Genomic DNA, 15,480 nt, shown 5'->3' on the forward strand with positions numbered 1-15,480 from the left:
GGGAATTGGCACCCTGGACTGCGTTGCCTTAGCAACCCAAGTCACACTCTACTCTGATTGGCTCAGTGGTGAGCCGCCCGGCTCACCACTTAGCATGTGTGATTGACAGCTATGCTGATGAATGGGGGGTTTTCTGCATAAAAGCAGGGCCTTTGGGACTGGAACTTTAGAAGTCGCCACAGGACCCAAGAATCCGAAGAGGGACGAAGCTGAGCCATCTGCAACGACGACGCCACCTGTGAAGCCCTGCTGCAGCTACCTCACCACTTTCCCGACGACAAGAGAAGATCTTCTGCTGGACGAGTCTTCTTCCTCTGAGCTGGTGGGACCAACCAGTTCAACCTTTTTTGCCTTCCAAAGACGGCCCTTGGTCGAATCGCCTGTCCCAAGCACCCCGGCGGCCGGATAGCCAAGCTCACCACTTTTGACCGCGAATAAAAGGACCGCACCTTTTAATCGGGAACTCCGCGGCTGGTTTCATCCCTGTGCAGTGCAACAACTCCAAGCTTCCTCCTCGACGAGGTTCTCTCCTCCCCTGGTTGGAACAACGAACTGCAACCACTGCCAGGAACAACTGCCCCCACTGGAGCTTCCTTTCTCTTAAGGTACTGTGTCCTGCCTGGCCTCCCCTTTCTAGAGATTGCTAAAGTTGACCCTTAAATCCTTGGCTTCTAAACTGGGTTGGCTCCAGGCCTTCTAACTATATCATTTGACTCACCCCAACCTCTTTTCGAACTCTCTGCAAAGACTTTCAGTGCACTTTAAACCGTGTGATCCTGGGCACATTTTGCTTTGCTCCATTTAAAGTGGGCCTGGCCTATGAATTTTGGCTCTACAGTATAACCTGCCTTTCTCCCCTTGCTCTGAACTCTTAAAAGTGTTGGGAACTGTTTTATTTTATGCTCTGCTTTTTCTCTACCTTTTTAACCTAAACTATTGGAGTGCCATCTAGGTTAAGCGCTCACTTCTTTCTTAGCAAATAGTTGTGCTTTAACCCTGACTTGTCTGATAGTATCAAGGGAGGTGTGTAAACTTACCTGACTGCGTTTTAAATTACTTTTCGTTGAGAGTGCTAGTGTATTACCTAAAGTGTGTTTTAAATAAATAATCATATACTTTTTATACAAAGCTCTGGTCAGTGTTTGTTTGCTCTACTGTGTTCTGACCCTATTGTGTATACTCTGCATACTGCCCTACTCTTCTTGAGAGAAGTCTGACTGCTCAGCCACAGCTACCAGGTAAATCTGGGTGGTGCAGACTGCTACCAACTGGGTTTACTGCTGCTCCTGTGGTCTTAATCTTTTTGCAGTGTTCCCCAAGGGAACTGCACAGGATTCTGCCTACCATGGAGATAAAGAATTGAGTTGTAAGGAAGGAACATTGATTGTATTACAATATTTGGCACACCATGGCCAGAAAGTGTTGCTTAAGAAAATGCAATATGTGCAGCAGAGAGTTGATTATTTGGGGTATGTTCTCACTGCAGATGGCTGATCATATCCCCAGAAAGGATACGAGTAATCCAAGGAATGGCTTATCCTGGTACCTCTAGACAAGTGAGATGCCTTTTAGGTATTACCTCGTATTGCCGTCATTGAGTCCCTGCGATTTTATTGTTGGCTAAAACCCTGTTGCAGTGTTTAAAGACAGAGAAGGATCAGACCCGCTTTATTTGCACACAAGAAATGAGGGAGGCCTGCAACACTTTGAAAAGCTCCTTGTGTAGTGCCCTGGGACGCCTAATTACGGCAAGCCATTTACCCTTTTTGTGCATGAACAAGAAGGTTGCACCCTTTCAGTATTAACTCAGGAACAAAATGGAAGGCAGAGGCCTTGTGCTTATTTTTCTGGCACCTTGGATAGTGTGGCAGCTGCGCTGCTCCCATGCATGAGATCAGTTGCTGCAGCCGCAGTAGCACTTCAACAGAGCACTGGCTTGGTATTAGGGACTGCAATAACTGCAAGCGTACCCCATGCTGTAGATGTGTTGCTCAACAGAACACAGACTCAGCATTTGGCAACAGCCCGCTTAACACAGCATGAATTGACATTGTTTGCACCAAATGTGACTATTGGAAGATGTAATACTTTGAATGCGACATCCCTTTTGCCCTTGTCAAGCGGGAAGGGAGACCAAGATATACACAATTGTTTAATACACACTGATGAAAAGACCTGAGGTAGGGTCGACCTGAGTGACCTTCCCTTGGAAGAGGGTGATGGGATTCTATTTTGTGATGGTTCATGTTACAGATTGGAAAGCGGGGAAACAATGGCCGGGTATGCGATAATCACTGAAAATGATATTGTCCACATGGAGTGCATATCTGAATTATCAGCACAAGCTGCATAATTAAGGGCATTGACAAAGGCTCTAGAATTAAGCAAGGGCTTAGCTGTAAATATCTATACGGATTCAGTCTATGCACATGGTGTGGCATTTAATTTTGGCCTACTATGGAAAGAAAGAGGGTTTCTTACCTCACATGGTACCAAACTAAAGCATGGTTATTTAATAAGCAAATTGTTAGCAGCATTGGCTGAACCCTCTTGGGTGGCTATAGTGAAGTGCTCGGCCCGCAGAAGATAGTCGTTTTTGTGGGTCAAGGGAATTATTTGGTAGACTAGGTGGCTAAATATGCCACGGAACACTGTAAATTGCTCCTTCTAGAATGTAACATGGTGCAGAGGAATGAGGAAGGAAAAGGGGAGGGTGGAGTAGGAAGAAACATTGAAGTAGTCAGAGATATTCAAGAAGAAGCAACTGATTGTGAAATTAAAGCATGGACTAAGGACAAGAACAATGAACAAACATCCAAGGGTGTGTGGCTGGATAGAATACAAATGAGGTGGATGCTACCTGACAGTTATTTGCCCATGGTAATACATATGGTGCATGGGAATGCTCATGTCAACGCAAGTGCGATGGAGGAAATTCTGAGCAAAGTGTGGAAAAATCAGAAAATTGGGTCGTACTGCCAGAGATGGACAGCACAGTGCGCCATTTGCCTCCAGCATAATGTGGGTAAATCTGTAAAGGTGCCAGCAGGTCATAGCAGGCTCCCCAGGCAACCATTTGAAGTAGTATACGTGGACTATGTACAAATGGAGCCAGTTGCCAAATTGAAATATTGCCTTGTTATGAGGTGTGGGGTTTCTGGCTGGACTGATGCTTACCCCCTGAGAGATAACACTGCTATTTCCACAGCAAAATTCATTTTTAAATATTGGGTACCCCAGTATATGGTACCCAACCTGCTGTATTCTGACAATGGAGTGCATTTTACTGGTCAAGTTGTGAAATATGTCTGCATTGCCTTAGGGATTGACCAGTGATTCCATTCTGTTTATCACCCTCACCCTCAATCAGCCGGTGTTATTGAACGGGCCAACTCCATGGTGAAGAATAAGTTGGCTAAAATGTGTGTGTCCAGTCCACAACTCTGAAGTGGCCAGACGCGCTTCCATTGGCATTGCTCAGCATGCGGACTACTCCAAAAGGGACACACAAACTGTCGCCTTTTGCGATTCTGATGGGCCGACCTCCAAGTTCATGGTCCATACCGAAGCCCACATCTATTGGAAATATTGAACAGCCATTGTTGAGGGAATACTGTGCTGAACTCACACATTAACTGTCTATTATCCATCAACAGGTGAAGGAAGCAGCTCCAGCAGTCCTAGTGGGAGTGGGCCAAACCGTCAAGCTGGGAGAATATGTTCTGATCAAAAGCTTTGATCGAACCAACTGCTTGCAGGCCCGTTGGAACGGACCTTATCTGGTCCTATTGGCAACACAGACAGCAGTGAAAGTTACCGACATAAAACATGGATACACCCAAACCAAATTAAGCGTTCCCCACCTCAGATAGTCCACCCCACCAAGGACACAGACCATTTTTCACCCGAGCCAACAGATGACACTTCAAGGTACAACCTACGCCCTAGGAAACTGCATTGATTATCTATGTTTGAACTCTGACACCTGGCTGAGAGACGGACTTGGTAAATGGTCGGAGCGAACCAGGATAATTGAGAATACAGATGAAGTGGCCTCAACAGCCCCTTAAGGGTAAGGAAGTAGCTCCACCAAGAGATACAGATGAAATGGCCTCAACAGCCCCTTAAAGGTAAGGAAGTAGCCTCACTGAGACATGTCAAGAAAGGTGCCGGAAGAGGTGACAGCAGGACGGGTTATACTGTACAACCCTTGAGACATAGCGCATAAACGGACACCACTGTTAGGGTCATTATTAGGGTAATTGGACATTGTGTGTAAATAATTGTATATTATATTACTGTTGACAGCCAAGTTCCGGTCTTTGTTTGCTTTTCCTGAAATGTATCCAAAAACAGTCTCTGGTCGGCCTCTTTGCATTCTTACCCACAATGCCCAGGCTTCATGTCTCTTCCTGCAACATGTGCGAAAACAGTCTGTGTAGCCTTTGTGCTCCTTCTTGTAATGTATGCATAAACAGTTCTTGTCCGACATCTGCATTCCTTCCTGCAATGTATGTATAAGCTGTCTCTGTTTGACATTTGCTCCTTCCTGGAATGCATGTGAAAAACAATATTTTTCCGGCATCTGTGCGCCATCCTGCAATATAAATATATACTGCCGTTGTTTGCCATCTGTGCGCTTCCTCTGGAATGTATGTAAAAACAGCCTTTGTTTGACATCCGTGCATTTTCCTGGAATATATGTAAAGACAGTCCCTGTCCGGTCTTTGTACTCCTTGCTGGGAAAATAGCCAAAGTATTTCTGGCAGGAAATTGCAAATAAGTATGGGTATCCTGTTTTGTCAGTCATAGGACTCCATGTTAGTTTTTGCTATAAAAGGCCCTGAGTTTGTAACATCAGCAGCTCATTTTGGCACAACCTCTCTGGCGGTGTGTTGGAGTCAGCCCTTTCGCAAAAGATCTAATGATTGGAATAAATGATTATTGAACCCACTTACTGGTGTGTTTATTGAAGGCGGCCTAGGTGATTGAAATTTTAGAATTCTCACTTTGAAGATTGAGGGGAGTGTAGCTTCCATTTTTGAAGCCATTGTAATCTATTGACCTACCATTTATGGGTATAATCTGTGGATGAGGCCCATCTGTATAGCGGACTTGAAGCTTAAGATGCATTTGCATGCTGCTTCTGTGACATGAATTGATATGTGGTCTGATTTGTCGGTTAATGTGCACTCCACAGTGAAAACCCCCTTCATTTGAGGGGATGTTTTGCTCTATATGCGTAAATGTCAGCATGTGCCTTTTTAAGTTTGGGGCAAAATGTAACTTCTGGAACTCTGTTTCTGACATTACATTTACTGTAGCACCTCAGTCTATGAGGAAGTTGTATGTCTGTCCTTTAACTTGCGTCATATCCCCTTGACACAGCAAGTAGAATGCTTGCTTTGACATCGGTGCAGAGCTTGCTAACACAGGTTCGAATCCCGGCGGGGCCAAACTCAGCCTTTCATCCTTCCGAGGTCGATAAATGAGCGCCACACACCGTGGGTAATAATAAGCAACGCTCAGATACCTCAGGGTTTGTAGCGCTATATAAATGCCAAATTATTATTATTAATTATTTATTATTATTCTATAGCATTGTTGTTTTCCTCAGCTCTCTAATCTTTGTGGCAGCAGTTGTGAAGCAATATTGTGGATTGTCTCTCCTGATTTGGGCGGGGTAGTTGCTATCTTGAGTTTCTCCATCGTGGAGACCTCTAAGTCGACTGCCATGGTTCTTGCTAATGTGAGAATTTCGCGCAGAGTGTGCTGGTTCTGCAATCATTTCTTATTAATGTTAGTGATGTGCACCCTGCTATGACTTGAGATTTGATAGCTTCCTCATTTGAGTATAGATGAAAATCACAGTGTTTTACTCTTGTACATAATCTTGTGACGAAATTGTCCGTTGCCTACCCATGGAATTGCATTGTTGTGTGAAACATGAGGCGCTCATAATTCACGTTTTTGTGAATGGTAAAGTGTTCATTTAGGCACAACTTTAAATCAGGGTATGTGTTGATGGTGTATTCGGGCATCTAAAATATAATATCTCTGACACCTGGTCCTGCTGTCAGGATGAGGAGGCCTTCAAGTCTCTTGGGGTCCTAGTGCATCTAGGTATACCTCAAACTCTTATATCCACCGGGCCTATCTGGGCCCTAGATACGTGGTGTCTGTCAGGCCGAAGAAGAGTGGTGTGTGTATGGGAAACATGTCCATTGTGTGCTGTGGGCGCCCGCCTAAGCCCTGCGGTCGGTCTGATGACGGTTTTTGGTCAGACATGTTTTGTAGCTGGTGCACTTATTTATTGATTGCACCTCAGCGTGGATGGAGCATGGTTTATGTATTTATCTTCTTGGATATCTTAACATTGTATCCTAAGGTACTTATTTATTGCTTCAGAATTTGCCCACCCGTACACGGGTGGGTGATGTCGCTACTAGGGTTGAGCGAGACGGTGTGATCTCACAGGTTTTTTCTTCCTCGCTCACAGTACGCTCTGCTCTGGTGCATGTCTCCTCCTCCTCCATGATGCGGTCTACCCGGTCGAGGACAATGTTGAGGGAGAGAGGAGGTCCTCGGCTTCCTTTCTAGTTCTGGCAGGTGGTCATATTCTGCTGCTGCAAGCATTCTTGATCCATCGCACTGAGCCGGTCCATCAACGGCTGTGTAATTAGGAGAGCTGCCGGCCCCAGCGCTACCACTCCAGTAAGCGGTGTCAGCACTCCCAGTCTAGTCGCCAGTTTCACGGACGGCGAAGACCAAACAATAAAACGCAGTGGGTCAGAGTTGGCTTCAATCAAATCTTTATCTCCTCCTCTTCCCTTGCATCACTTCCCTCCATGCCATCCCCCAGCCCTCCCACATAACAAGGGCAATCGCTATTGCTTTTCTGGACATGACAAAAGCCTACTCAAGGGTAACTCAAAAGTACAATGTAGTACACACTTCAGCCGAGTGATGCAGAAGTACTCTCCCAGACATGCCAACATTCGGGAGCCCCCGAGAGGGAGATTTCACAACAGCATTCGGGGGAAAATTTATTTTTCCAATAGGATTGCATTGGATTTATCATTATTTTAGGCAGGAGAAAGTAAAAAATAGCCCGATTTTTCTATTTGGAAGGGTTGGCATGTAAGCTCTATCAAACTCAGGGCCAGCCTAAGGCCACGGGAGAAGGCGTGGCAGGCACCCTTTGAAATCAAATGTGCCCCGCTCTTGTGCTGACATTGACGCCCCCAACCCTCCCCTCCACCACTGACCAGGGGCGTGCAAGGGTGCCATTTTTTTGTTTCACTGCCTGGGGCAATGCCACTGCTGAGGCCAGCCCATATCAAACTAATTACAAATCATTCAACTATCCCCTTCCCCCCTACTGGGGCAAATACAGATATCTACAATATTATTACAAAAAAGGAGAACAAAAGTCACTTTGAGCAGGGTTTGTTTGTAATGCAACAGCCAACAACAGCGCTCAATGTGGGGGATTCACAGATCACTTTGTAATTTTAATGAGCTGGGTGGAGCTTTGCAAATTATCCACGTTTGGCGTGCGAAAATGACCCTTGGCCCACTGTGAAAAGTTGGTATCTATGAGCAGAAGCCCAAATGCCAAAAGAAAAGGGCAAATCCACCAGTGTCGATTGCAGGGAGCTGTCTACGTCCCTCGCGCTCGCGGAGAAATTGCCGTCCTTGCTTGCGTGCGTGCTTGCGTGCGTGCGTGCGTGCGTGCTTCAGCTCTCGCGCTAGACCTGCCTTTCCCCTCGTTAACATGTAGCAAACATTTCAAACTCCTTGTATCGTCAGGTGACCCGACTTGTAGCCACGTGACAGAACGCATTGATAGGTCCGTTTTTCTAATGTGAACCAGTTGCCCAGAGAGAATGGATGACCAAGGTGGAGACTGGAGGGTGAGTCAGTGTCATGGACATAGAAATAAGACACGGAGGAGGCGTGCGAAGGAGGGAGAAGGTTGCATTCTAATGTCAGGTTATCTAGGGGTGCTGTGTTTGATTCTCAGGGCAAAGCGGGGAGGGTTGGCTGCACTCGCTGCCGCCCAGCCTGATAAGGGCACGCCCCCAACCCCTACTTTGGAACCCGTTAGATCGTCTCATGGACTTGGATTGCTGAGGCATATATGTTTAATTTAGGGCAACGCTTTTGAGCTCGTGGTCCCAGATGTTTGGCTTTGAAATGTTGATAGTGTGTGAAAATGAGTACACATATCTCTTCATTTACCCCCTATTCCCTCAACTAACTTTCATTTAAAGATGAACTTATTTAAGCCATAAACGAACACCATTTTCACATTTGTGTTAATGAGATCCACACAGTGTTTTGTGGACCTCACTGGGCAGGAAAATATGGGAGGCTTGGGTCTGGTTAAATTATTTATTAGTACAATGTGGGTTGAGGTTGATTGGTTTGGTAGAGCATTCCTAGGGTAGGGATCACTGTAGGAGCAAGAGCCCAAACCTGTGCACCTCGTCTGCTCATTCCCTTGCTCTTTGCTAGAAATTCTCAATGTGCCACACGCGGCTCTTGGCTTCCTCATGCGACACAGTGGGTAGATTACATGCAATGCGGATTCTACAGATCTCCTTTGCTTTACTAGTCTCTTGTCTTTTGCCTAAGGTGTGTGTGTGTAGCATTCGCCATTATGTAGTGTGATAACATAGAATGTGGAACGTGGTAGGAAAGATGCAGGAGTGAAAGGCAGTTAAGGGAAGACCAGAGAAAAAGCCGGTGGGATGTACATATGCTCCTAAATAAAGAAGACTTAAACCACTTGCCTGTCCCACGGATTATTTCTCTGGTGACGAGGTTCAGCGCAGAAACCCCACTGAGTAGATGTGGTTGTGAGGACCCACGCGAAGCCTGTGCTGTCCGATCCTGCTCTATTGTGCCTGCCCTGCACTGTCACTTCATGGACACCTGCAACAATTGTGTATAGAGCGCATTACAAATGCAATATCATATATCGATGTGGTCAGATCCTGATCAGAGCTCTTACATTCTGTGGTTGCACTCTGGCAGAGAGAAGGTGAGCTGTGCTTTTGTTTTACATTGATGCAAAGAGACTGCGCCTATTGCAATCCTTGTGGCTCAAACGGGTGACAGATTACAAATGAGGGAAGGATTTCGCACCCCATGCCATTAGCGGGTCATTTCAACTTTTTGGAAAGTCTTGCCATTCCTGTGCGTGAAGCCACAGCGCTTGTAAGGCACAGCGGGTGGAAAGCAGAGCACAGCGTGAGCGAGGTAACGTCAAGGTGGCGGCTCCGGGCAGTGCACGCCCAGGCCCGACCGAGCTGAGGGCGCTCTCTGAGGGTCCTATTGGGAGCCACCCGCCAAACACAAAGGGGCAAAAGAGAGGAGGACGGCATCGAGCCCCTGGCCAAGGTGTGTGAGGATGGCCGGGAGCAGGGAATAGACCCCGGAGGGAGGCTGATCCCCATGGGGGCTGAGGGGGAGCCCTCTGTGCAGGAAGCGCAGCAGGAAGAAGGCCCGGTTTGCTGCAGACCAGGAGAGCGCAGCGCCCCCTCGGCTCCGGCCCCTGGGCGCGGCAAAAGTGCCGGAGCGGGGGAGCAAGGCAGAGGCAGCCAAATAACCGGCCCAGGAGCGAGCAGGAGAGCAGAGTCCCTCGGCTCTCATAGCAGCAAGAAGGCGGCAGGAGGGCAAGAGGTCCCCCCAGGAAAGGGGCCCACCACAGGGGAAGAGGAGAGAGATCCCCCGGGGGGGAGGCTGCGGCCCCAGGAGCACATACCGATCTCACTAACTTGGTAGACCAGAAACGCCTGACAGCCCACTGCTGCCCGGAGGATCCCTCTGGGGTTCAGGCGCCACACCACATGGAAGAGTCCGGCCTGCAACACCAGTGCCGGGGTGGAATAAAGAGCCTCTAGCCCCACGGGCCAGAGGAGGCCCAATTCAAGACCCCACACCATGGAAGGCCACAACCAAGGGTGGAGCAAGGAATAGTCTCCTCCCTTCCCCCATCCTGGGACCAGAGAGCCGAAAGCATCCAAGCACTACCAGGGGGAGTCAAGAGCAGTAAGGACTGGCACGGTCTGGAACACCCCAGGCGCAGTGAGGAAAGGGCCCTCACTCAGGGAAACCCCTGGCTACAGGGGTGGCAGCGATCCAGAGTCCAGAACCAGGGAAAATGTCTAAGAACAAGGGCAAGGACCCTCAGGCCGTCCTAAAGGGCCCAAAAAGAGCACAGGAGGGCCCCATCCAGAGAATCTGGAGAAAGGAAGGGGATGCCCAGACCGAGGACAAAGGGCCTTCGGAGAGCCAGGACAGGGACCCGGAAAAAGAAGGGGCGCGCCCGGGCCAACCTATAACAGAGGACATCCTCAGGAAACTCTTCCAAGACTTTGGAAAAAATATCTCAGGCAAAGTGGAGAGCCAGCTGGACAGGATCAGAGAGGACTGGGCCACCTCCCTCCAAGAGGTGAGGGGCGACATCAGCAAACTGGAGGAAAGAGCTGACATTAATGAAACAGCCCTGCAGGAACTAGCTGAGGATGCAATGAAAACGGAGGATCTACTGAAGAAACTGGCCACAGCCACCCACATCGTGGAAATTCAGACTGAAGACTTGGAGAACAGGTCCAGGAGATCGAATGTGAGGATAAAAGGCCTGACCGAGGAGGTACAAGATAAAGCAGGGCGACTTAAAGGGGTACACTTTTTTTCTTCCATGTAGACAGGTCCTCATCAAGGATCAACTACGTTTGGGTCTCGCGTGGTTTGCTGGGCACAGTAACAGATATGGACGTAGGGGCAATAACCATTTCAGACCACGCGCCCATTAAAATATCGGTAAAAAGGAGGGCCCAAGCGCAGGGGATCTGGAGGTGGAGATATCCGCCCCACATAGTTAGAGGGCCCAATAAGGGAAGATATAAGAAAAGACATAGAGGAGACAAGCCAAATCTTAAGGTGGGATGCTTTCAAAGCAACGATAAGGGGCAGGCTCATTGCAGCCAAAGCCAGGAGGGACAAGGAGAAGAGGCAGCTGGAGGAGGAACTAGAAGAGAAATTGAAACAGGTAATGGCTAGAATGGGGGCATGGCCCAGTCGAGGGACCAGGAGGGAATACAGGGCCATAAGGGGCCAACTAGAATTGCTGCAGATGAGAAGCGCTGAACGGGCTCTGTTACACCTCAAACACAATTACTACATAAAGGCTAACAAACCCGACAGGATGCTAGCCAGGCTCCTAAGAAAAGAGGAAAGGGATAGAACCAATACCAAAGTCAAACTGAGTAAGGGGGGGACTCTTCCGATCACTCACCAATACAAAGGTAATTTACAGACTTCTACTCAGATCTATACAGATCTGACGATCCCCAAGAACAGTTCCAAGCCAAATACATAGACAATATCTGCCTCCCCACCCACAGGATCTTGACCAACCTATAACGCCAGAGGAGGTACGTAGAGCAATCAGATTGTTGCCCATAAAGAAAGCACCAGGCCTGGGTGGCTTCACGGCTGACTTCTATAAAACCTATAGTGAGGTGCCCATCCCCCCATTAGTTCAGCTATTTAATGAATTTGCAATAAAAAGGAAGATAACTCCATCGCTGGAGGAAGCCAAGGTAATCCTCCTGCCAAAACCAGGTAAAGACTCGAAAAGCTGCAAGTCCTATAGGCCGATAGTGGTGATTAACTTCAAAACTATTCACCAAAGTACTGACAACAAGGATAGATCCCCTCCTGCCGAAATTGATTGGAACTGATCAATCTGGCTTCATAAGCAGGAGACAAACTGGAGATAACATTAGAAGGGTCCTACACCTAGTAAAAAAGGCAAATGTAAAAAAGATCCTGGCGCTTCTCGTAGCGTTAGACGCTGAGAAAGCGTTCAACCGGGTCGAGTGGCAGTTTGTTTGCAACCATGAAGAAAATGGGGGTTGGGGAGAAATTACTAACGATGATAAAGGCAAACTATATCAACCCATCCCTCTGGCTTTTGATTAACGGGCAACTATCAGGGACCATCAAGGTGTCCAGGGGTACGAAGCCGGGCTGCCTCCTCTCCACGCTGCTTTATGCAATCCACTTGGAGTCACTGCTGGCTGCTCTCAGGGCTGCGGATGACATAGTGGGCGTTCCATTCAGGGGGCAACCCCATAAAGTGGCACCCTTCGCAGACGACCTCCTGATGACTATAACTGACCCTGTGGGTTCACTGTAGGCATTGGGGAGGGAGCTGGGAAAGTTCAGAGGAGTAGCTGGCCTAAAGATTAACACCACCAAATCGCAAGCCCTTAATCCAACACTAAAGGGCGGGAGGAACGAGAGATAATAAGATCACTCCAATACAACTGGGCGCCCACTGAGATTAAATACTTAGGAGTAAACTTCACCAAAGACATGGAGTCAATGTATTACCACAACTATCTGCCCTTATTAACACAAATCAAACAGCTTCTCCAGGGGTGGAACACCCTTAAAATCTCCTGGCTGGGGAGGATCAATGTTGTCAAGGTTGTCATCCTCCCAAAAATCCTTTATTACTTTACGGCACTCCCAATAAAAGTCCATAAACCTTTCTTCAGAACTTTACAGAAGATTTTAGGGAACTTCATATGGACTAATAGGACCCGTTACAAATGCCAAGAAATAGAGAGGGCCTCGGGGTCCCGGATAGGAGAGCTTACTACCAGGTGGCCCAAATAAGATTGATCAGGGACTGTCTGAAAAATGATAGAAACAAGGAGTGGAGACACATGGAAGAGGCGTTAGCTGGTGGACACCTGGACAAAGCCTTATGGAAGCCTAGGGGAGACCGCTCACAAATGTATACAAAAGCTCGATGGGGGCATTAGTGTGCGATACATGGAATGAGCTAATAACCAGGGCAGGCACTACATCTTTTCAATCACCCTTCACTCCACTATGGTTTAACCCACAATTCACGCCTGGGGTAGAGGGGAGGGGTTTTACTAGATGGGAGCAGGGGGGTTTCCTCAAGATAAGAGATATGTTTGAAGGCGAGGAAATCAAGTACTTCAACCAATATAAACTGGACTTCTCCCTGGGCGAGAAGGAGGGGTACCAATACACACAAGTACGCCACTGGGTGCTCCAACTAGAAACAAAGAGGGCAGCACTGAGACCTTTAACGCCCTTTGAAAAACTCCTAATGGGAAATGCGGGGGACAAGAAATTAGTGGGAATCCTTTATAGGTTCATAAAACAAAACGAGGCTGCAGCCCCCATTCGATACACAAGTTTATAGGAAGAGGCAGTGGACCGACGGATAGAAGAACCCGAGTGGGTACAGGTCTGGGGGAACATACAGAAATTAACAAGAGCGATACAAATACAAGAATTCTTGACCACATTGCTATTCCAATGGCACCTCACCCCCTGGGCTTCAATAAGCATTTCCCGCAAGTGAAAAAAGACTGCTGGAGTGAGTGCAGCGAGATGGCAACATGGCAACATATATGGTGGGACTGCCCCTGAATAAGGTCCTACTGGGACCTCATCTTGGCAGCGATGGAGGAAACAATGGGGGTGAGGTGTACAGGGAACATGGGGGAATCCCTCTTGGGCATGAACTAGACACTGGAATCCCTATCCTCGATTGCCCAGAAAAACATTTACGTGATATTGATATTAGCGGGGGCCCTGGTGATTGCCCAGAAGCGGAAGTTGAAAGACCTCCCCACAGAAAACGAATAGGTGAGCAAAATTCGGCAATTTGCAGCAATGGAATGGGTAACCTACAGGCTTCAGGGGAAACACCAGGGCTTCCTAGCGGACTGGGACTTGGTACTGAAGTTCCTTCAAAGAGACTCCAGAGGAGCATGGTGCCCGAGGAAAATGAAACTTATGGGTATGGTGTGAATGCGAGTGGGAAAGGGAGTTTCCAACCCAGCAAGGGAGTGAGCAAGGCGATGGGGCCCAAGGGGAGACGTGTGACGTTAACGGAAAAAGACAGCGACTTCGACCAACCATGGGGACTTGGAATGCATACTCGGAGATCGGATAGGGTTTAGGGGCAGGGGGATAGTTGTTTAACGATGTTGTTCGAAATTGCTATTAAAACGTATGTGGAAACAAAAACACAATAGCTCTCTCAAAATGTGTGGAAATAAATGCTTTCAAGCCACTATTTAGACAAAATATATTCTGTCAAACTTCTACCTGTGTGACATTCAAACGGTCTGCCTAGGAGTGCATCAACTCTTTCATATTATTGTGGCACTTTGCATAAGTTCTAATGAATTTTCAAAACTTCCCAAATATATTCCAATACTCAAAGGCAAAGGTTTCAAGGATCCAAACTGTATATTATACATAAATAATACATTACTTGTTAGAAAGCAGCTATATTTCACAACTTCACTAAAGTGATATGGCTATGCAAGGTGTGCCTCCTCCAAATTACTTTTTAGCCATTCAAGGGGAGCCCAACATACCCTGGAAAAGGTGTTTTGAACACTATGTACTAGCAGTGCATGGGTTGAACTTTGCTAGTGAAAGAAAGAAGTGTCTTTTGATGCATTGTCTGGGCAACTATGGCCAAGAGTCAACAAATCTTTCATACTATGGGAAGTGTATAACGTTGCTTGGTAAACATTATGAGAAATCTGTGAGTATTATCCTGGAAAGATATCATTTTGGCAAAAGGAAGCAGCATAATGGGGAATCTGTGGGCCAATATATCACAGCTCTTAGAAGTTTGGCAGCCTCATGCGAATTCGGTAGCACTTTAAATGAGAGGCTGCGGGACCAGTTCATGCTGGAGTGTAGTGATGGAAAGGTGAGGGAAGCTTTGTGGTCTAAAATCACCCCTTCTATTGATGAGGTCATTCGAGTGGCGAAAGGAAGTGGAACATACACACAGATGTGTGAAGGAGTTAGAAAAGAGAATGGAGTCGGACACAAAGAAAACTGCGGATGTGCAAGTTATGTTCATCCTAGCAGTACAGGCAAGGCAATTTGACAAAAGGAAACGGGGCATCAAGAAAGAAGGTACGAAAAAGAGAATTGGGAAGCACAAAGAGAAGAAGACAGGAAAATTAATTTTGAATGTGACAGTTTGTTTCATTTTGCAAGTAGTGATAACTGTCCAGCCATCAAGGCTTTATGCAAGAAATGTAACAAACAAGGACATTTCATGTCGTGTTGTAGAATGGAGAGTGAAAGTATTGACTGTTTGGATGAATTGCGTGAGGATATGGAAGAGTGAACATGCCTTATTGATGGCACGTCTGATGATTTTGCCATGATTCAAGATGATGATGCTGATATTGATGAGCCCATGTCTACCATTGATATTGAAGGGGTGAATGTAGGGATGGTGATCGACTCTGGAGCGAAGTGTGCTTTACTGCCGAAGTCTAGCATTGAGACAAAGATAAAAGGGCTACCACTCTTAATGTGGTGGATGTTAAGCCTGTAGCATATGGAGGCAAAATAATTGAATTAGAAATATGGTTCTGGGCA

General features: G+C 47.2%; 1 protein-coding gene across 1 annotated transcript in view; it reads left to right on the forward strand.

Moving 5' to 3' along the window:
* The first annotated feature begins 7,781 nt into the window (after positions 1-7,781).
* The window catches only part of C10H22orf39 (chromosome 10 C22orf39 homolog), a 104,483-nt gene continuing 96,784 nt past the window's right edge, over positions 7,782-15,480 (forward strand). The window contains exon 1 of the mRNA XM_069620057.1: positions 7,782-7,916. Within this exon, the coding sequence (XP_069476158.1) occupies positions 7,890-7,916 (27 nt within the window). The 5' untranslated portion in view covers positions 7,782-7,889. The remainder of the gene's footprint in view (positions 7,917-15,480) is intronic.

Source organism: Ambystoma mexicanum, chromosome 10, assembly GCF_040938575.1.
Source record: "Ambystoma mexicanum isolate Mex_15411 chromosome 10, UKY_AmexF1_1, whole genome shotgun sequence".
Lineage (NCBI taxonomy): Eukaryota > Metazoa > Chordata > Amphibia > Caudata > Ambystomatidae > Ambystoma > Ambystoma mexicanum.